The sequence below is a fragment of the Pelodiscus sinensis genome, chromosome 1 (assembly GCF_049634645.1).
Source record: "Pelodiscus sinensis isolate JC-2024 chromosome 1, ASM4963464v1, whole genome shotgun sequence".
In the NCBI taxonomy this organism is placed as follows: Eukaryota; Metazoa; Chordata; order Testudines; family Trionychidae; genus Pelodiscus; species Pelodiscus sinensis.
In genome coordinates, this window is record NC_134711.1 from 12,219,503 (window position 1) to 12,241,451 (window position 21,949).

General features: G+C 39.5%; 1 protein-coding gene across 18 annotated transcripts in view; it reads left to right on the forward strand.

Annotated features, from left to right (window-relative positions):
* CELF2 (CUGBP Elav-like family member 2) overlaps window positions 1–21,745 on the forward strand; it is a 491,927-nt gene extending 470,182 nt beyond the window's left edge. For 11 of the 18 annotated variants that reach the window (XM_025188438.2, XM_075908547.1, XM_075908455.1 and 8 more), the window contains 5 exons: window positions 2,348–2,467; window positions 8,018–8,215; window positions 11,400–11,543; window positions 16,051–16,222; window positions 17,528–21,745. In XM_025188438.2, coding sequence (XP_025044223.1) covers window positions 2,348–2,467; window positions 8,018–8,215; window positions 11,400–11,543; window positions 16,051–16,178 — 590 coding nt within the window. In that variant the 3' untranslated portion in view covers window positions 16,179–16,222; window positions 17,528–21,745. Of the gene's footprint in view, window positions 1–2,347; window positions 2,480–8,017; window positions 8,216–11,399; window positions 11,544–16,050 lie in introns of all 18 variants that reach the window. The other 7 variants (XM_075908499.1, XM_075909196.1, XM_075909216.1 and 4 more) reach the window with 3 other exon arrangements.
* Window positions 21,746–21,949: the final 204 nt, after the last annotated feature.

Sequence of the window (21,949 nt, forward strand, 5' to 3'; positions counted from 1 at the left end):
TTCTGGCCTGCTTCAGTGCTCTCACTAGTATTTTATCATACTTGTGAGTTACGTGAATAGTCGTTCAAACTAATAAACTCTAATTTCAAATTACAAGAAAATCTGAGGTGACTGCTCTGTGTTGACTGTTAGAATACAGAAACTTGAACCCAGGGACTTAAATCTAGACCCAGATTTTGGTCAGCCACTACTCATGAATTTCAGTTGTGTGGCTCTGATACCAGTCACCAGAATGAAGTCATGGGACCTTGTAAAAGAACAGGATTTGGAATGCCTTCCCCAAACGGCTGTGTTCACGATCCCTCTGCTCGTTATTTTCTCACACAGGAGGAGTTTTAATCTTAAATTTTATGATTTGTGGTTGGTATCTAGTTTGGCACTTCATAAAATTACTTGCTCATGTAACACAAATCATAGAACTGGAAAGAACCTCAAGAGGTCATCAAATCTAGTCCCCTGCACTCATGGCAGGACCAAGCACCATCTAGACCATCCCTGACAAGTGTTGGTCTAATCTACTCTTAAAAAATCTCCAATGATGAAGATTTTACAACCTTCCTAGGCAATTTATTCCAGTTCTTAACAACCCTGACAGAAAGTTTTTCTAGTGTCCAACCTAAACTTCCCTTGTTGCAATTTAAATTCATTGCTTCCTGTCCTGTCATCAGAGAACAATACTTCTCCTTCCTCCTTGTAACAACCTTTTAGATACTTTAAAGCTGTTATCATGTCTCCTCTCAGGATACGGCTACACTGTTGGCTTTTTTTAAGAAAGTATGCAAATTGCTCTTGTATTTGCGTATCTTCCTCCAATGTTTTTTCCAGAAGAGGATTTTCTGATATTTGGCCTGTCTATATGGGGCCAAATGTCGGAGAAAAACCCTCTTTCAGAAGCCCCCTTATTCCACATTTTCTGTTATTGTTTTTCTCTCTTTATTGAGTCATGGGCCTACCTCGTCCTTTGTCTTGCTGTTGGCAGCTGCTCACTTGACAGCATTAGTTACAGGAAGTTTATTACGCCGGGCATTTAGCAGCCGTACAGACGCTTTATTTGCTTATAGATACAATCTGTGGTGGTGACTTCAGCCTACAAGGCTTGGATCCTGACTGACTGAGAAATCAGTGATCTCCACTACATGTACACACTATTTCAGGATTTAAGATCAGTGAGTGCTCTCAAGCTAAGTGCGTCTACCTTGCAAACATAAGAAGGCTCATTGACTTTTTCCAACCCATCTTGCTGGAATTTGTTGACCATTAGAACAGTGTGCAAAGAGCCTTAAGGCTGTCTACAAGCTGAGGGTTAAGTAGGTAGACAGATATGTGTGTAACTTTGTTTAGAGTAGGGAGGAATTGCTTGCAATTGTTTGGATTCTGCTAAGGGCTACTCCCTGACATTGATAAAATTGGTTTCCACTCCTTTGTTGCATTCCATAAGTCTAGGGGCTTTAACTTTGTGGGTGTTCACTGTCCAACTGGGTACTTTTGCTAGAAGAGAGAACCCAAGAAACAGTAAAGAAGAATTGTGACAGAAAGCATTCTTGCATATTTTACCACAGCCCAGCTAGAACATTGATCTTAAAATGAAATGGTACCATTTCAGGTAACATTGCTATGGATCTTCTGACAGATGCACGGTACTTGGACTGAGGAGATTATAGCCATAAATCATACATCTGACACAGATTCTAGGTATAGCCTTGAACACATCCCTTAATCTTCCTTTGCCTCAGTTCCCCTTCTGGGAAATGGCAAGGATAATACTTCCCTCCCTCAAAAGGGATCATTACATTTTGCATGTGCTGTGTGCTTGATGGGGGCCACCGAAGTACCTACCTAGATACTACTGTGGAAACTGACAGAAAAATTGTATTTGGTATTTCGTTAGGGGTTTTTTAATAGATATTTCAGTGGTTTGTATTGCATATTTGATGCCCTAAAGATACAATGCCATGATGATGTCTCATTTAGGACAGAACAATTCAGGTTTTACTTGAGCCCAGAACAGAAACTGTTCGAGACCAAATTGCCTCAGATATCAATACCAATCCCTATGAGTAGTATTTTGTGATTCTGTAGTGTTTTGTGATTCTATAGTGTTTCTGTAAAGAAAACCAAATTACTGAAATTTCACTATTAAAGCCATGTCACTTAAATTTCCCCAGTGCTTTACATCAGCAACCAGTATAGGAACTTATTGAGCAAGGAATCAGACCAACACTGAAATCTTACATTTTTGTAAGGAGTCCAGTTACTAAGACTAGAATCAGTGCATGATGTTTGCTGACCGATAAATTGCAAGTTCTGTTTATTTTAATTAATATTGCACTAATTTCTCCCCTTTTAGTGGCTGCATCAACTGCTAATTCTACGGCTGGGGCAGCCATGAATTCGTTGACTTCTCTGGGTACTCTGCAAGGATTGGCTGGAGCCACTGTTGGATTGAATAATATTAATGCACTAGCAGGTACCGTAAACAGTGAGTATTTATTGCTGTGGTGGACAGCCTTTCCCATTAATCACCATAGGAAAACGATCAATTGCAAACAGATTGTTACTTTTTATAAATATGCAAAACAGTGGGTAAAGTTGATCAGCTTCCATTTGTGGCACATATAGAGTCCTGGAGTCTTAAATTTTCACTAATCTTGCCCTCGGAGGTGGATTCTGTTGAGTTCCTGAAAAAAAAAGACTCATTTTCTTGCAGGATATATGGAATTTTAATACCTGTGCTAGATAGTCAGAATGGATTCTGGTGATCGGTTTTGGTTATATGAAAGGCTCCATTTGATTTCAGAAACCACAAACATAAATTTGTTAAAACATTTACAGCACATCAGCACAAGATATAATTCAAGAATTTAGGTTATTAAGAAACACCCATTTGCTGCTTTTTCTGTTAGTTACAGAGACAGAATAGGATACCTTTTTTGACTTGGGAGCAGCATATTTGCTTAAAAATTAAAATCAATTTTTTGGTTTTTAATTTGCAAGTATGTGACAATGGCTCAGTCATCTGTAGTACGAAAGCATGTAGATTTCTCCCATGTGGTATAAAACTAGCACTGACATTTCCAGTTAAAAGGATGTCAGTCGTGAATCAGAAACTTCATCCTCATTATCCACCACAGTAGCCAATCACAATCAAGCTTCTCCTAAAGAACAATGATCTCTTCTGTTTCTGTTACAATTACTTCACTTTTGCTTTCATTGGAGGAGATTCATCTGGCTGCATCTTTCCCCTCCTGCCTAGCTTTTTACAGCTCTTGCTATTCCTTGCATCTGCCCTATAATGCAAGGAATCTATTTGGTCACCACCAGTCTCTAGTTCATTACCCATCCTAGCATACCCTTAGGAATGGATGTCCTCCTCAGTATCACTTGCTCACTTTGAAGCTATCTGCATGATGTTCTTTTTGTCACTGTTATCTAGCTGCTCATTCAGTCATTTTGTGATGTGGCCTCTGGTTGTTATTGATGGGAGTTTGGGGGTGGAGAGGGTTCATTGATGTCCATGAACTTGTGGTGAGAGTTTGCATGGGGCTCTGTGTAGAACAGGTCTTGCTTCTGGCAAGGACACAAATACTAGTGAACCAAACAAAACCCTTCAAAGTGTAAGTATGGTTTAAGGGCAGTGTAGCAAAAGTAAGCCAATCCAGAAATGCCCCTGGTTGAATTTTGAAGCAACATATGCTTTTGTTTCTCTCAAAACACGCCACTGAAAATAGTATTCATGAAAAATCTGGTTTCATGAATTATATCAACGATGTCTAAGGAGTCACTGTGTGCTAATGTTAATATTCTTTTTCCTAGTAAATACTCAATGTATGTTAGGTGGGGCATATAAGATTGAAGCATCAAGGGTAGAGTGTGACTTGCCACCCCTTTTCATAACTACTAAGCAGCCACAATGGCACCCTTGGAAACTTAACATCCCTTCACCAAGATTGGTCCATCTTCGTAAATCACCTGTGTGGTTTCAGCTCTTGTGGGAATCATACTATCACCCATTTAGCAATTCTTGCTAGATTGCGGATGATGGCTTCTGATTTTCTTAGCTGACATTTTCAAATGATATGAATGCAAATCCCATTTGCATGTGACAGCTGAAGAATTACTGACATATTCGCAACCAAGGACCAATTTGACTCCCATGGACTCAGACCAGGGTGGATTTGGTCCAAAATCTCCTTATTTGTGAATGTTTCTGCAGATAGCATGGAGACTGTGTGCACATGGAATATGTGTATGTGTGAGAGAAAAATGTTTTGCAGCAAGACACAGAAAGGGCACTGCTTTCTCATATACTATGATGTGAATAACACCTCTTTCTCTCTTGAGAAATACTATGACATGATTATCAGCCTCTGGTACTTGTAGCAAAGGTAGTTAATCCTTTGTGGACTGTAACTAGAGGCATCCCCTGTCTGTATTAACAATGTGCTTTTTCTAGGCCCGGGTATGCTACCACTAACCATTTCTCATTCAGTTGTTTCTACTCTAACCTGTCATGGAGCATGTAGTCATAAAAATTTGGTTTGGAACTAATATTCCCACCAGTCTTTTCCATCTGTGTGTGGAATAAATTTTATGTGCACTCAGGCATGTGTGAATGTGCACCACCTGTTAAAAAAAAAACCTAGCTGTGGGTGCTCCGCTAATCAGCTGGGTGGCTTCTAAGTGGCTGCACAAATGCATAGATTATAGGCACCACTCTTTGTCCCATGGAAGGGCTATAACAGGATTAATATAATGGGATACAGAATCACCAGCCAGTGAAACCAAGCTCTCAGTCATGTGATCTGGTAAAATTGCCCATAAAACCAATGATACATGCTTGGGCCAAAGCTACATACAGACCGTGGATGAATTAGAAAAAGGCACTCAAGACAAATGCAGATTTGATCATTTAGTTACACAAATGGTTGAGGTCATAGTCATTGAAAGGAGACAGGTTTGAGAAGTGGAATCTGATGAGGCCAGTGGTGAGAAGCAGTTTTACAGAAACTGCAACTGAAGTGCACCCAGCTACAACCAATCCCTAAGTGACTTTCCTTCAGTGAAGCTTCTCTTCTGGAAGATTCAGCAACTAGGAAGGGCCAAAATGGTCTTGGGATTAAGAAAGAAAATGGAGAAGATGGAAATCTGAATACTATTGCTTGCTCTGACTTTTCACGCAATCCTGGGAAAAGTCATTTTTCCTTTCTGTCTCTGTTTCCTTATCTGCAAAACAGAGATAATGGCATTGATCTACCTCACAGGTGCACAGAGAAACTTTAATGTACTAATGTTTGTACAGCTATTTAAGATTATTTGACAGAGGGCAGTGGAACTGCTAAGGATTATCATTTATTATTTTAGGACCCTACCAAATTCATGATCCATTTTAGCCAATTTCACAGTCATGGGATTTTAAAAACCATACGTTTTATGATTTTGGCTATTTAAATCTGAAATGTCATGGTACTGTAATTTTAGAGGTCTTTGACCCATACAGGAGTTGTGTGTGGAGAGGGGTTTACCACAAAGTTATTGTAGGGAGTGGTGGTAGTGCTACTCTTAACATCTGTGCTGCTGACAGCAACGCTTCCTTCAGAGCTGAGCAACTGGACAGCGGTAGCTGCTGGCTGTGAACCCAGCTCTGAAGGCAAAGTTGCTGCCAACAGCAGCACAGAAGCATAGATGACATGGCATGGTATTGCACCCTTATTTCTGTGCTGCTGTCTACAAAGCTTGGCCCACAGTCAGTAGCTGCCACTCTCTGGCCACCCAGCTGTGAAGGCAGCAGTACAGAAGTAAGGGTAGCATGGTATGGTTTTACCACCCTTACTTTTGCTCTAGTGCTAGTGAGGCTCTGTCTTCGGAGCGAGGTATGGGTGCCTGTTTAACAGCTGCCACTCTCCAGCTACCCAAATCTGAAGGCAGTGCAGAAGTAAGAGTGGCAATACTGTGACGTACACTCCCTAAAATAACCATGGGCAACTTCCTTTGGGGTCAGGGCTCTCAATCTGAGAAATGCTGGTCTTCTCTGTGAAATCTGTATAGTACCCAGGAAAAGCACACAAAAGACCAGATTTCACAGGGGCAAACCAGATTTTATAGTCTCTAAAGTATTTTTTATGGCTGTGAATTTGGTAGGGTCCTAATTATTTTTATTCGTCACTTTGGACAATTCAAGACAGCTGAAAGCAGCTTGTGTTTTGCAGAGTGCAAAACAAATGGAGGTACATTTGTAGAACTATGTGGAAAAGCTTACGTTGGGCCTGTCTATACATCGCTTAATACAAGCCAGTGCTATTATGCCCTAGTAAATTTCATAAAAACAATGAAAGAGCAAACTACATAATTTTAAGGATCAGAGACCTTTCTGCAGATCTTTGTTGCTCAAGGTGGAAAATATATTTAGTCATGTCTATTATAGTGAAGGTAGTAAAGTCCTTCCCAGTCGCAGTACCATCAGACAGGGCTTTCTGTATAATGATCTGAAGTAGTAGAGACTGGGGGTTTACACAAAGAGACTTGCCAAGAGCAGAGTTGGGTAACACAGAAAAGGTTTTGCTAACGGGTTGATGACTCACAGAGGATAAAAGGGGGGTTTTAATAGTTTTTTTTAATAGTTTCACTATCATGTTATTTCAATACTATGCAATAACATGCCAGTGACAAGAAGTGGTTTATCAGGGTCATTTAATTCAACCAATGTTGCAAACAGACACGCACACCCAAGCAATGGCGAAAAACAGTATCCAGCACTCTTGGTTGGGCTGCAGTAAAGTTTCAGTATCAACCCCATTATTTTGCCACTGCAGCTGCGCCGAGTCACCATTTTCAAAGTATTTTCAGTATTTTTACACTTATTCAGCTCCATTTAAAAAAAACAACAACATTTTTGTGATAGGGTAGGTTGGCATCAACCATGGCAGTCTCTTTTCCTCCCTGTGCCGCCCACCCAGTTCTAGAACTTCCAAGTGCATGGCATTTAATTAAGCAGGGACTTGCAGAATATCACATCTCTGTCAAGTGTTAACGTTGCACGAATGATACAAATATCAAAGGGTATAATTTGTACAGTAGTATCCTCTTAATTGGCACAGAGTATTTTGCTAGGATTATATACATTAGAGATGGAAAGGAACTTATTAAGGCATGCTCTTCATCCTTCTGTCAGTGCAAGATTGCTCCCTGCCGTATGCTTTCTAATGCCAGTCCATTTTTAAATTAATCATATAATAGGGTTTCCACCACTTCCCATGGAGAAGACTGTTGCACAGTCTAATAGATGTAATGGTTAATTTTTTCAGGACAGTTACCATAAATTGTGCACCGCTTACCTTCCTGACCTTTCTCCTACATATGTACACCCTTTCTAACACTTCCAGTAATCCATTTTTTCCTTCTTTTGGGTTTGCCATCTTTGGTAATTAACATATCCCCACCTTAGCTAGCATTTTGCCAAGCTATTATCTCTGCATCATAGCCTACATTTTGAACAGTAACTAGTGATTTTGGATGTTTCCATATTTAAGTGCTCACACTGGAAACACCCTGAAGAAGGGGTCAAATGTAAAATTAATTGACAAACTTCATTCATGTGGTAGTAATTTCCAGGCACTGATTTACCTAGTTTGGATGGGAACTATGTGTTGCAGTGAATACTCTGCCCCTTGGCCAATCCCACAAGTTATCCAACCTTGGTCAAGTAGATTCCTTCCTATAGCCTCAAGATCCTGTAGCTCAATGTGTGTGTTGTGGGGCACATGGAAGAATAGGATTTCCGAGGCACCGTGTTACAGTACTTGCCAGTAGCAGCTTGCATGTCGATAGATTTGGTCGTCAAACCCATTGTGCTGCAGTGATCTTCACTGACGTTGTGTTTGGTTGTTTGCAGTTCCATTTGGTGAAGTGCTGACTTGCATGCACGGCCGTCGTTGTCGGTGTCATGTAAATGCAACGACTTTTGGGAAGCACTAATGAACGAGTGCAATTTCTTTTCTCTATTGTTGGGTTTTTTGTAAAGTTGCTCAAATGCTCTCAGGTATGGCGGCCCTGAACGGAGGACTTGGCGCCACAGGCTTGACGAATGGTACAGCAGGCACAATGGACGCCCTCACCCAAGCCTACTCAGGAATCCAGCAGTATGCCGCAGCAGCACTGCCAACATTGTACAGTCAGAGTTTGTTACAGCAACAAAGTGCTGCTGGCAGCCAGAAAGAAGGTAAGCGGCACCTGCTAGGGCCTCCCAGAAAACCTCTTAAGCAGCTATATCAAATTTTACCATACGCTAAATTCGGCCTTTCGACATTGGTTGGGATTGGTTTATTTCTTCATATATGCTTTCTGAAGAAATGGGTTGAGCCTAACCATTGATTTTTAACCTTTTCTTCTTTCCTGTTCAGTGTTGTTTTTGTTTGGTCCTTTAATTTAATTTTTTTGCCATCTATCCTTCAAGATGTATTTTACCACCCATTGTTCGTTAATGTCAAAGTGCGCATTGGCTGCTTCTCACAAAAGACACTAATCATGAAAACCATCCTAAAAGCCCTTTTTTAAAAAAAAAGTATATATTTGTTGTTGGGAGGTCAAGTGGGGGGAAGAGGTGTGCAGGTAATTCTCCTCTTCCCTCTCCTCCTGTGGTTTCCATGTATGCTGTGATCATCTAGCTACTATTAGATTTTAGTTTTCAAGTTAATGGCAAGATCCACTGTTACATGGAGTGGTCCTTTGTTTAACTCTGGGACTTAAGGGGAAGCAAGTCAGTGAGTGATGCCCCTCTTTCTGTACCAACAGAGCAAAATAAACCTCAGGAAGTTAATGCTAAGAATAAATTAATACCAATTACAAACCATTTAACAAAATGAAGATAGACTTTCTCTCTTCTCTGCCCCTGCAGCCTTCTTGGGATTTTGTTTTTAATGCCTCCTCCTCCCTTAACTTTCAGCTAATTTTACAACAGAAAAGTTTTGTGTGCCTTCTAAAGAAAGAGTCTTCATTGTAGTTACTGTTCTTGCCAGAGATTCACTGGAACAAGGACTAGTGAATGGCATCAAAAGAATTTTTTATCCTTTTTTTAAAAGTCTCTTGAATCGTTATGGAACATGGCATCTCATAAGTAGACAATGTTGAAACCCTCAAAGCTAGAGATTTAATAGGGATGCTATCAAGTTAAAATAAGTATGTGTTTTATAATTTCTTTACCATTTTTACTATTAACCTTTAGATTACTGAAAATGAAATTGAATTCATTTACTTTTCTCACTGTTTCTGCTCTGTGGCTTTGTTTGATATTTTTTATCTGTGTTTCATTCAGTTTGAATAATGAAAATAGATTGGATAAAACCATAAACAGAACCTGTTTCTCTGTTGTGACTGGGTGGCAAATAAGTGTAGGGCTGGCTTATTTTTTTAAACTCTTCATTGCTTTAAATACACAAAAGCATTTCCATCAATAGTAAGTTTATCATTCCCCATGTGACAGTGTCCCTTATAAAGTACAGGCCTTTGTCATCTTGCTGTCTTTTCCAGTGGGGGACTGTTAAGGTGAGCGAGTTTCATTATTAAATTCTGCTTGCTTTGTTTGTGTTTCAACATATAACTTCTTATACAATAGCCAGACTGAAATATTTAAAGGGGGATAACCAGATACCAAAGGAAAACAGTGCATTGAATGTTAAACAAAATAGGGTGACTTTTTATGCATCGTGCTATCGATTTTTGTTAAGCCAGTTTTGCTCAGAGATTAAGAAATATCATTTTGTTGAGGTCATTTTTCTTTTTGTAAGAAGAAACTTCATTTTGACTTCTCTTCCATAGTTCCAGGTTACTTTTTTTTTCCCATTTCATTTTATAAAAATCTTTTTTTTTTTTTACCCTGTTGTTTTGTTGTTAGTTTTTGTTTTGTTTGCTTCCAATCCATGCACCCCTGTCTAGGGCAAATATTGCAGCCCCTTCCCTCAGGCTGTGAGAGGCCAGGCAGTGTGGTTCCTCTATTGTGAACATCAGTGCGGCTCCATGAATCTGTTACCGAAGGTATTCCATAAGTGTCTGGCCTGCGCTTTCCTCTCCTCCCCTAGACAGTAATCAAACACAGCGTATCTGAGACACATGTAGGCCTTGTCTATACTTGCCTGGAAGATTGAATTAAGATACGCAACTCCAGCTGCATTAATTACAAAGCTGGAGTCAAAGTACCTTAATTCGACCTTTGGTGCTGTCTCCACAGCGGGAGGTCAGTTAGAGCAGGAGTTTCAGCGTCGATAGGGGCGCCCTCAGAGTTCAGTTTATTGGTTCTAATAAAGACTAAATCAAACTCCAGAAGATCGACCGGTAGTGAAGATGTGACCATAGTCTCAACTCAAGCCAGAGACTATCCATTTAGTCTACTCCAGAACCTGCCTGCACCAGCATTGTGTGGCATTTTTGACTCCCAGTCATACTGTATGACTGGGAAGGCTACATGTCCAGTTTCATACTGGAAAGCCTTTCTCTACTCTCTTCTTTCCAAATGATTATGGTAATGGGGGAGCAGGGTTGACGGTGAGAAACCACTGACTCTAGTGCTCAGTGAAAAAAAATCCAGTTTTATTTCAGTGAACAGGCTTTCAAAAATCAAAGTAAAACGCAGTGTATGTGGGGGGGAGAATCCAGTTAAAAACAAAATGAATATTTTCGTTTGAAATGTCTCAAAATTCAGAACGTTTTTCTAAAACACTTCAGTTTCAAGGAAAATGCATTTGTGTAGTTGCGGGGGGGAAAACAGTTCTAAACCGTGACCAGCTCTTTTTCTGCCAGGTAGTGAGGGCTTTCCACCCAGCTTCTTTGTTACTGCAAATTAGTTATTTGCAAAGAAAATCAGCTAGCTCAGTTTGCAAGTCAGAAGGTTTGTTTTGTTACTTTCCTCTCCCCTACAATTGCCTGTCCTGGAGACTTAAACCTGGGATCTTTATAATTGAGCTGGTCTCTTTCTCCTGTGCTAATAATGTCTCTGCAACCAGAATTTAGCTGACAAACCCACTGAAGGTGTGTGAGGAAGCATAGAACTCAACTTGTTCTCCCATAGCTGCACAGCTTAAAGAGATGCAGAGAGCAGAATTGTCGTAAGAAGGTGCCACTTTCATGCACTCGCTCTTCTAACCATAGCCGTGCTTTTGGACACGTTTGGCAGCCTTACATGAGTTTAGGAAGGAGGATGTAGTTCAGCTGCTCTTATAATAGAGATATCAAGTAAAAATATATAAAAGAGGCACTGCTATTTTGTCCATCTGCTTTGTTTTCGTTACCTCAGAAAGTCTGAAACTGAACTGTTTTCCCGTCACCTTCTAAATGACCAACGAAGATAAATGAAATAACTCTTCTAATAGCTTTTTTCATACTTTTTTTAATTGGTTTTCCTCTCTCTAAAGGTCCAGAAGGGGCAAACCTCTTTATTTACCACCTCCCCCAGGAATTTGGAGACCAGGACATTCTGCAGATGTTCATGCCCTTTGGGAATGTTATTTCTGCTAAAGTCTTCATTGACAAACAGACCAATCTGAGCAAGTGCTTTGGTAAGCAACATTCACTCAATTGGTGAACACTGTGAACCTGATCCCAGCATTACGACTTGTATTCCTCAAAAGCACAGAAAGAGGCACAGACAAAGCCGCTCAAACCAAAAACTGGATTTGCAAAAATCCTTCCACTCTGACATGTACTGTGGATGTGTCAAGTACATGAAACTAATTATACCCTGTGTGGGGGAATGTCATTTACTATACTATTAAGCTGCCTTATTATGGATACCTAATTATCCTCTATTGTATAGCCGAACCTCTTTAAAACTCACTGCATTTAACCCATTACTTGTACATTACAGGAAAAGCTTTCTTCTGGGTTAAGTACAGTATTGTTCAATTAGTGTTTTTATAGTGTACACATATGTAGCACAGAATTTGTTCCAGCTAGCTGCCTAGATGAGCATCTACAAATAAAAATATATTCAACTGTACAGGTAGCATCTTCAGTTGTAATGGGGCAGGGGATGAAGAAGAGTATAATCAGTGTCAAGTTTCATGTAAAATGCTTGAGACACAGGGAAATTAGATAACTAAGGAGCATACAAAGTAATTTGTATGATGCTTAAACCCTTCTGAAATGAAATAAGATCTAGGTTTGATCAGATGCAGACCTATTGCTTTGATATATTGCATTACAAAATGTAAGTAAGCAGCAATCTCTGCTTGCAGCATCAATGTAATAAGTTCATATATCAAGTAAATGATATGATCAGGATCTACGGTGGAGACAAAGCCTGCAAAAGAAGCTGGTTTTACATAACATATCACAGCCTCTGTGCCTTATTTAGAAGCGTGTCCCTTTCATTTTTACATTTTTGGCAGCCAGTTTGTGGTTTCTTAATGTGAATTCTCTTTTTTCCCCTGAAAATGGAGATTGTCTGTCTCATTAATCTGTTTCTTTTGGGTCAGAATTGGGGATTGCACATGGAACAGAGCTATTTGGGATAACACCTTTTAATCTGAAGATCTTCAAGTATGAAAAAGGTGGGGGAAAGCCTGTTCTAGATGGAGACACTGAAGCTAAGGGACTCCTTTCAGGTCTCTTTCAGTGTATCACTGACAGAGTTGGGAACGTAACCCAGGTATACTGACTCTCAGTCCAGGGCTGTAACTTGATACATGCTACTTCCAAAAAAGAGTCCGCTTTTAGCAGATAGGTGGCCATAGGCACTAATTGCATTCTTGTTATCCATCTCAGCAGCGGCTCCAAGGTGTGAGGGGATGAGCCCTGCTCTTTCACCTCTAGAGCAGTCCCTCCAGGTCAGGGTTCTAATGGGGTAGTGTAAGGAAGTTTTCATAGCAGCAGCCTCGGCAGTGCCTGCTGTGTAGATGATCCAAAGGGTTTCAGTCTACAGGGCTGTTGATCCAGCAGCACAAAAGTGAGGTAGTCTGAAAGGAAGGAATTTTTATTATATAGGTTATTGTAGTACCCAAAGATAAAAATCAGGGTCAACTAGGCCAAACTAGGAAGAGGAAATCCTTGCCCCTGAGAGCCTACAGTCTAAATTTAAGACAAGGGAGAACAAGCAGATGCAACAAGAGGAGGACAAAAATGAGGAGGTGGCTAGATTTCCATAAGTAGCATAAAAGAAACGGTTCTTAATGAGGGACTGGAAGGAGGACAGAATAGACTCATAGAACAATAGAACTGGAAGAGACCTCAAGGTCATCAGGTCCAGTCCACTACCCTCATGGGAGCACCAAGCATCATCTAGATCAGGGAGGCCAATAGTTTTTGAAGGGGGCCACTTCACAAATTTCTGAAGTGGTTGCAGGCTGCCCTGGAAGGGGCGGGGCCTCGGGGAGAAGGGGAGGGGCCAAGGAGGCTTCTCGTGCTCCCCCACCCACAGATCTTGATTTGCCTTGGGGCAGGGGGAGCGCGCTGAGGCTGTCTTGCCCACCCCTAGGATAAGGGATTCGGGTGCAGGATGGCCTGTGAGGTCTGGGAAGGAGTTTGTGTGAAAGAGGCAGTTCTTCTGCCTGGGGCACGGGATTGGGGTGCAGGGCTTTGGGTTGTGACCTAGAGCAGGGAACTGGGGTGCAGGAGGAAGTGCAGAGGTTTAGGTTGTGACCTAGGGCAGGAGACTGAGGTGCAGGGATTTGGGCTGTGACCTAAGGCCGGAGATTACAGTGCAGAAGGGGATTGTAGTCTGGGACAAGGGATTGGGGTACAAGGTCTGGATGGGGTATGGGCTCAGGAGGGGCAGAGGGTTTGGCTTTTGTGGGGTAGGGGCTAGGAGTGGTAGGGGCAGAGGACTGAGGGGGGAGGCAAGGGCAGGGGTGCCAGAGGCAGGCTCTGAAAGGGAGACTTACCTGTGAGACTCCCCGCCAGCAGCCCAGCATGTTTCTCAGGCAGGAGCCTGCCCTGCCCCTGCACAGGCTGCAGGGCCATGTGCTCTGTGAATAAGAGCTTGAGGGGAGGGGTGATTGGTGCTTTGGGTGCTGCCTGTTTTCAAGCAGGCAGTTTCCATTGGCCAGAACTGGCCAATGGGATTGCGCTGGGGGTGGGAGCAGCCATGAAGCACCACTCCACCCTCCCCTCTGGACTCACAGTTTGTGAAATGCAAATGGCCTGGCAGCCACTTTTCTGACCGGCATGTGGGGGCGGAGCAAGCAGGAGAGTCTCTGTGGTCCAGATCCAGTGGCTTGGTGGGCCGGATCCGGCCCACAGAGGCTGTTTTGCCAGGCCTGATCTAGATCATCCCTAGTGACTTGACAGTCTAGTTTGGGTAAACTGTTCCACCATTGGAGCAGAAGGCAGGAATTGGAAAGAGCATGTGGGAGAGGTGAATAAATGATTGAGCAAGGCTAGCTTCACTGACCAAACAGAGTGAAGGGGGCTGGATCTATGTGACACAATGCAAGAATGGATAAGCAGGAGAGTCCAAGGTGGGGGAGAGCCCTCTAAATTTAAGGACAAGAAATTTGAATCTGATGTGGTGGAGAAAAGGAAGCCAGTGAAGGGACACACAATGAGAGAGGCAATTTGGTGACCAAGAAGGTGATCTAAGCAGCTGAATTTTTAATTAACTTGAGACGGAAAAGTGAGCGTCAGGAAGGCCAGAGAGAAGGAATTTCAATAATGAAAACACAAGAGGGGTGGCTCTAAATGAGCATTTTATCGATGTGAACAAAAGCTGGAGATGATGAAGGGGTTAGCCGAGGAGTGCAGGCGAAAAACCTCAGTGTCAATGCCAGGGAAGAAGGAAAAGAGGGTGATGAGTAAGCGAGGGATCCACGCTTTAATCTAATCTAAAATAATTCATTAAGACAATTTCAAGTGGAAATTAAAGAGAGCATGTCAAAGTAGATACATAATACCAGGCTGCAATGCAGTAATTAGCTAGAGCAGAGGTAGAGTGGGAGTCAGGAGTGCTGTGCAATTAAGAGTGGGAGGCCCAGATATGAAAATGAGTTGCAGTTTCTAAGCTCAAGGGGATTAGAGTGCATTATGAAAAGAGCGCCTTTGGTCTCTAGGGGACAAGAAATGTAGACCCAACTAGCCATACTGAGTACAGGCAGAGAACATTACCTAGGGCTCAGTGCAGAGAACTGGAAGGCAGAAAAAACTGGGGTTCTATTCCCCGCTTTGCTATTGACCTGTGATTTAACCTGTATATTTGCCTGCTCCAATTCCAAGGCTCTCACAATTAATTAATTAAGGTATGCATTGTACATTGGAGGCCTGAGAGGACAGGGGCTATAGAAGTGCAAAGTATCAAAATTATTATTAGAGACATGGGTAACGCATGTTTAATTCCTGCTCTGCGACAGATATCATTTGTGACTTAAAATAAATCATTTATTAAGCCATGTTTATACTAAACGGAGGCTCGACATTGCGGAGATTGATCTTCCGTCGTTCGATTTGGCAGATCTAGTAAGGACCCGCTAAATCAAAAACGGAGGGTGTCCCCATTGATTCTGGTTCTCCTTGCAGTCATGAGGCATTAGGGAAGTCTATGGGAGTGTTTTTTCCATCAACCTCCCTCTGTGGGGATCCCGAAGAAATTTGTCTTATGGTAAGTCAATTCCAGCTACGTTGTTTATGTAGCTGGAGTTGCATATCTTAAGCCAAACTTCTGGTTTAGTATAGACCTGCCCTTAGCTTCTCAGCACCTGGGGACATAGGACTTCCCTATCTACAGGTGTGTTATGAAGATGCATACATTAAAAATTGAGACACTGCAGTTGTGGGGGATCATCTAAGTACCAGAGAGTGAGAAACTGTCCTGCCCCTTGTCATACAGCTCACAGACACCACAGCTGTTTGGTTGCAGTCCCAGCTGCATGTGTAAGGCAGCAAAATGCTGAACCCCAACAAGATGAGGGGAGAGCTGGGATGGATTTGGAGGGACGGAATATGAAGGAAAGTAGTGAAATGAACGTGTCACTTAGAAGAAACAAAACTTTTTTTCTGTACACTGAACGAGTCCCCCCTTCTTTTGTTTCTAACCTCTAGTGCACTTTCTTTCTACCTCTGTTTCATGTTTTGTAGGTTTTGTTAGCTATGACAATCCAGTCTCTGCGCAAGCTGCTATCCAGGCTATGAACGGCTTTCAGATTGGCATGAAACGCTTGAAGGTTCAGCTGAAACGCTCCAAAAACGACAGCAAACCTTACTGATCTTAACCCCAGATGCTCACTGATCTTATTTTAGCTTTCTTAGGGTAAGTCCCATGAGCAAACCTGCCCTTCTGCGGGGGGAGGGGGGGTCTAAGGAAGAACACATTGCCAACCTTCACCAAGAGACAATTATTTTTACAGTTATTGCTTCCATTTCCCCACTCGTCATAATTTAACTTGGCTGCTGTTTCCAAGCCAAGTAATTACTGAGTTGTGTTACTGTATTTTATTTTGCAACATAATTTATCTCCATTTTCTTTTTCTTTTTTTTTTTAAAGAAATTACATCTTAAGAATAAAAGTTTCAAAAAAGGTGCAATTTAACTCTGTGAACCCTGATGCCATTAGCACACATGGGGGAAATAAAAGCTGTTTTGTATGTATGGACCCAATCTTATCAGGGTGGCACCAGCAGTTGATAGGTTAAACATAATGGTCTTATGCCAGCAGAAGCACTTATTGTGAAACAATGACAACAAAAAGTCTTTCCGCTACGTCATTTTGTTTTTGAAAAGGATTTTTATTTTTATTTTTAGGGTTCAAATCAACATGATTTTCTATTAGTCTGTTATTACACTGGTCTTTATATTTCACTTTTTTTTTAAGTTTTCTTTAGGTTTTTGGAAAGGAATAATGTAAAAAAGATTTAGAGATCTGTTTCTAAAGCTACAGGGTTTAAAATAAAAATAAAATAAAATGAGTGACAATACTTGATGTTTCTTGAGAGATAAATTTAATAATAATAAATAAAAAGAAAGCCACAGGCCTGTAAATTTTATTTGTAAAAAGCATTTCTATTTTTATACAAAAATTTTTACTGCCTCAGAAATAATGGAAGTTATTTATTGCCTATTGTTAACTTATTGGATACCTAAAGAGCAGCTCTCTATGCTAGCTAGATCCTTTGAAGTAGTCTCTAGAGTAATTGTGCCAAGAATGGGCGCTTTTTCACCGTTGAACCCTATACTCTTTACAGTTCATGCTTTTATCCTCTTGTTTGTACTTGTCTGGTTATTTTGTTTGTAGTTTCCATTTTCTAGTTTAAAGTTCAGTTGTCTGACTTTTTTCTTCCCCCCTTCCCCTTATGTTACATTTGTTGAAAATGGTTCTTTCCTCTCTCCTCCCCCAAAGATGAATCCATCTTCTCTAACTCTTTTCAGATGGATTCTTTTGGGGTTTCATTGTGCTGCCTTTGATGAGTATTGTAAGTTAATGCAAATTATGTGAATGGCACATAGACTCTAATGATGAAAGATTTGCATTAGTTTTCTCCTGCACCCATAAAAGTGATTTTGTTTCTGCTGCATAGATTCTATGTAACTTTTTTCCTCTTCCTTGTTTTTTCCCTAGACATCTCCATGCCCGTTAGTTCATCGTTTGCCTAGCATGTCCCTGTGGCGTCTAAAAAAAAAAGTTTCATCGTCCCGTCATTGTTTCTGATGTCTTTCTGACCTCACATCATATTTGGTTCTCCTACTGACCTTTGATCTAGTTTGACCTTTGAAATTTGCATGTGACCTCATCTAGCTATGAATTTTGGGAAGTCAATGTGAAAAAACATTGCTGCATTCACGCAAGACTGAAATTTATTATTAGACAAATTAATAATAGGGTTTAAAATGAAAAAACAAAAAAATATAAAAAAAAAAAACCTGTGGCAAAAATGTTTTCGCTTGCTTTCTTTTTTTTTCTTTCTTTCTTTTTCTCTTTTTTTCCTTTTCCAAAAAATAAATAAATAAAATAAAATAACAGACTTGAAAGTATTATACAGGGATTGGCATTCTGCCTGGTCACTGGTGACAATAGCAATATGTGTCCAGAGGCACAGAATGTTGGTTTCTAACAGACTACTTCCAAAACAGTTTGAGAAAAAAAACTGTCTGATTTTAAGTCTCTAGAAGTCTGTAATAGTTTTTACATTTTTCAGGCAGTGTAAAGTTTTTTGATAAGGCCATTTTAGGTGGCTCACTTTCTCATTAAAATATATATATAGAACCACTTTTTGTAGATTAGTATAAGAAAATATTTACCCTGTTTTAGGGCAAATGCTACCTATTTGTGTCACCTTTTGCTGAACTGACTCACAGTTAGACAATCCATGGTTTAATGCACATGAAATTACTATATTTTATACTGTTTCAATGTACAGGAGAAAGGTTACTGTAAACTGTGTTACGTTGGTGCTTCTGTGAATTAAGTTGTGGTTTCATCATGAGTCTTATGGTCTTAAGTGTTCTGTGTTTATAAAAGACAAGTTTAAAATTGGTTTACTTGAACAACAACAACAAAAATGAGTTTAAAAAAAGTTGTTTGCTTAAAAAATTTCATGTGAAAAATTAAAAAATATTCCAGAATAAGTTTGTGTTGGCTTGTGACGCATTGATGTCATTTTTTTATTGTGGACAATTTAGATGTGTTTGTGTTCAGCAAAATGTGATCGGTTTTTCTTTTAAAGGAAAAAAATCAGTGAAAATATAGTGCCAAATTCCAAAGGTACTTTCTTCCTAGAGCTTCAGTGTGTTTCTTGTGTGAAGTAATTTGATAACATGGGTATTTTATTATGTGTTTTGTATAAATCCCTAATATTTAAAGAAAAAAGAGGTTAAAAAGTTTGTTAACTTGCTATCCTGTGGTCTTGTTGCCTGAAATTGTTATTGTTTGTTATTTCTCTTTGATGTTTTTTGTAAAACATTGTATAAGTGCCCATGTTTCACTTTTTTAACCACTCTGCACATCAATGCTGTGAAAGCAAACCTCACAATGTATTTTCTTCATAATGTATGGAAACCTCTAAGGTGAGAAAGTTTTGAACTTTTAACCCTTTCCACCCAGAGCTGTCTTGAGTGTTAATACCTTTTATACATTCACCATTTTGCTGTTTATTTTTATATATATATCTATATATATAAATATATATATATATACTTAGTTTTTTGTGGTTTATTTAATACATGGTTGAAATCAGAAAAATGCACAGGGCAGATCTGAAGGACAAAAAATTATTTTACTGCTGTCTAAATTTCTTCTGTATCTATAACTAAAATTATTTAAAACAGTAATTAACTTGTGGTTTTCCTTTTTAGATTTTGGGTTTTTTGTCTTTTCTTAAAGAGCTTTTAATATGCTGCTGGAATATGCTATTCAGTATTAATAAAATAAAAGAAAATAAAAAACAATTCTTTAATTATCTATTGTGTGAGCCGCTCCCAGACAGGAGTGGTTATTCCACCATTTGAAAACATTGAGGAGAAAAAACAATATTTTTGTAACTAAATAAATGAACTTTTGCTTAAATCAGATGCACTAGATCTTCCTGGGTGAAAATTCAATGTGCACTGCAGTTAAACTACTTTTTATGGATAAAGTTTACATATGCTGTAATGCTTGGTGTTATTTGCCATTATTCGTAATGACAATATATGGGCCCAATCCTACAGACACTCACCCAAGTAACTTGACTTGCACCAGTAGCCAATGAGACTTGTATGTATATCTATGTGACTTAAGTGGTTGTTTGCTGGATTGAGCCCTGTGTAAGGAACCTGAAAAGAAATGCTGGTAGCCTTTTCACTGCCTTTTAAATTTGACTGGATTGCATGTCTACAGCACAAGTAGCCACCAGTGACCAAATTTGGTTCTTTACTACTGGAAAATAGAATCCATTGCCAATTCAATGCATGTGAGCAGCAGTACCTGCTTCTGATAACAAAGTGCCATATCTTCTTCCATTATCTATTCCTATTTTGTTACATTCAACACCTCCTAAAATTAAAAGTGAAGCCCTATATGAACAGCGACATAGATGGTGCACTCTGTCTCTTGTTCCCAACTTTGCTTCAATGCTTGTTTATGTAGAAGCCCTGGGATGGAAAGGAATAGCCTCTAGTGATGCAAAAAAGTTTCCTCCTTGTAGCACGTGCACTTATACCTAAATGGTCTATATTAGTCTCACATGTTTTTACTACTGCTGAGGCCTTCTTACACCCTTTGAGGGCTATTTTGTACGTCTTGCAGCAATTTTGCTTATTCAAAGTATCATCACACATATTTTATATATATATATATATATATATATATATATATATATATATATATATTATATGAAAATATAATTGATTTTTTTACTATTTCACTAATTCTTCTTATTTTATCCATCATGTAAATTTCCAGTGGTTTTCCAGATCCCTTCAATACAGCAGCCCCAGTGCAAACTGAAGGTTTAGAGTCTAGTTCGAATGTTAGCGTTCATATGCTAGAACCCCAGCTGATGTAAACTGGCATACCATCATAGATTTCAGATGACACCTCTCCCCAGCTGAGGATGTGGCCCAGGGAAAGTTTCTGCATTTCCAGGTGACAACTATATGGGGGAAAGTTTGCCTTTATAAATAATAATAAATATAAAGCTTATATCTCCTTAGAGACAAATTATCTACCAGTTCTCTTTCAAAATAAGGAAAAGGAAAAACGGCTGCAAGGGTGCAAAGGGCCTGAAAGCAAAGGAAGAAAAACAAGGGAAATTGCTTTCCAAAATTCTAATCAAAAGAATAGACTAGTCATTTTTCAAACAAATTAGCTAATTGCAATGAACCGGCAGTCTTCAAATGACTAACAAGTTCATCTTTCTTTCACCATAGGGGTTATAGTTCCTTGGCTTGTGCTTCTCTGAAATCGTTTTACTGTTTCTGTTTTTATTATCTTAAGTGCTAATTAACAAAAGGAAAAAACCTGTAGTTTCATTACCTTTTGGATAATGTCATACAAAACAAAAAACAAAAAAAAACTATGTACTTGTGTTTTGTTTCGGGTTTTGTTTTTTTGGCTTTTTTTTTCCGTGCTGTGAGAATTGTTGTTTGTAGATTAATAATACTATTTTGTTTAGAATTACAAACTAATTTTTAAGTATTGTCTGAGAAAAGCCAAAGTTAATGCAACTTAGTGGAAACTGTAAGAGCATTTGAGTATTGTTTCTGTTTTATTGATGCATTTGGATTTTGTTGTTTGATGGAATTTGAGCCAAAAAAAAAAAAAGCAGGCTTTCCTATTTCTACAACTTGATTGTACTTATGCATTTTGTACCAGTGGAACTTTTTATACTGGAGATTAAAAAACAAATGGAATTTTTTGTGGCTTACTCTTGTGGGCCCCCCTGACCATGACTGATTTTCGAGTTTGATTTCTGGTTGGTAGAAAGAAAGTTGGTTTTGTTTAGAGAATTAAAAACTTTGGCTTGATATCTTTTTTTCCCTTTGCTTATATCTAGTATTTAGAATTTTGTCTTTAAAACAAAAACAAGCGGTAAGTTTCACTTTTTATTCTGTATTGTGCAGTTACACAATAAGATAACTAGAATTAGGAGTACTTGGTCACTTTACGTGGATAAATGTATTAGTTACAACTTTAGGGGTTTGCTTTTTTGCTGTTTAAATCAAAGTTTTTTCTGATTCTTCTGTCCTCATTGTGAACATAACCGTGTAGTTGAAATAGTCAGACTTATTTTTGTAATGTATGTTATTGTGTGATGCAGTTTTTTGCTTCTGTCTCCAATATTAAACCATTTTCCTAATACTTGTCTCTCTCTTCGTGTGTTGTATTGTTGGTGGTCATTATGTGTTGGTAATACATCTGCGCACCTCACTGTTTCACGTCCCTGTTTTTTTTTTCCTATTTGTTGTGTACAAAGATACAGTCGATTCCACCTAAGTGAATATCTGATTCGGGGGGGTGAAAGAGGACTTGCACATTTTAGCTGCCTTTGGTTTATGTTATATT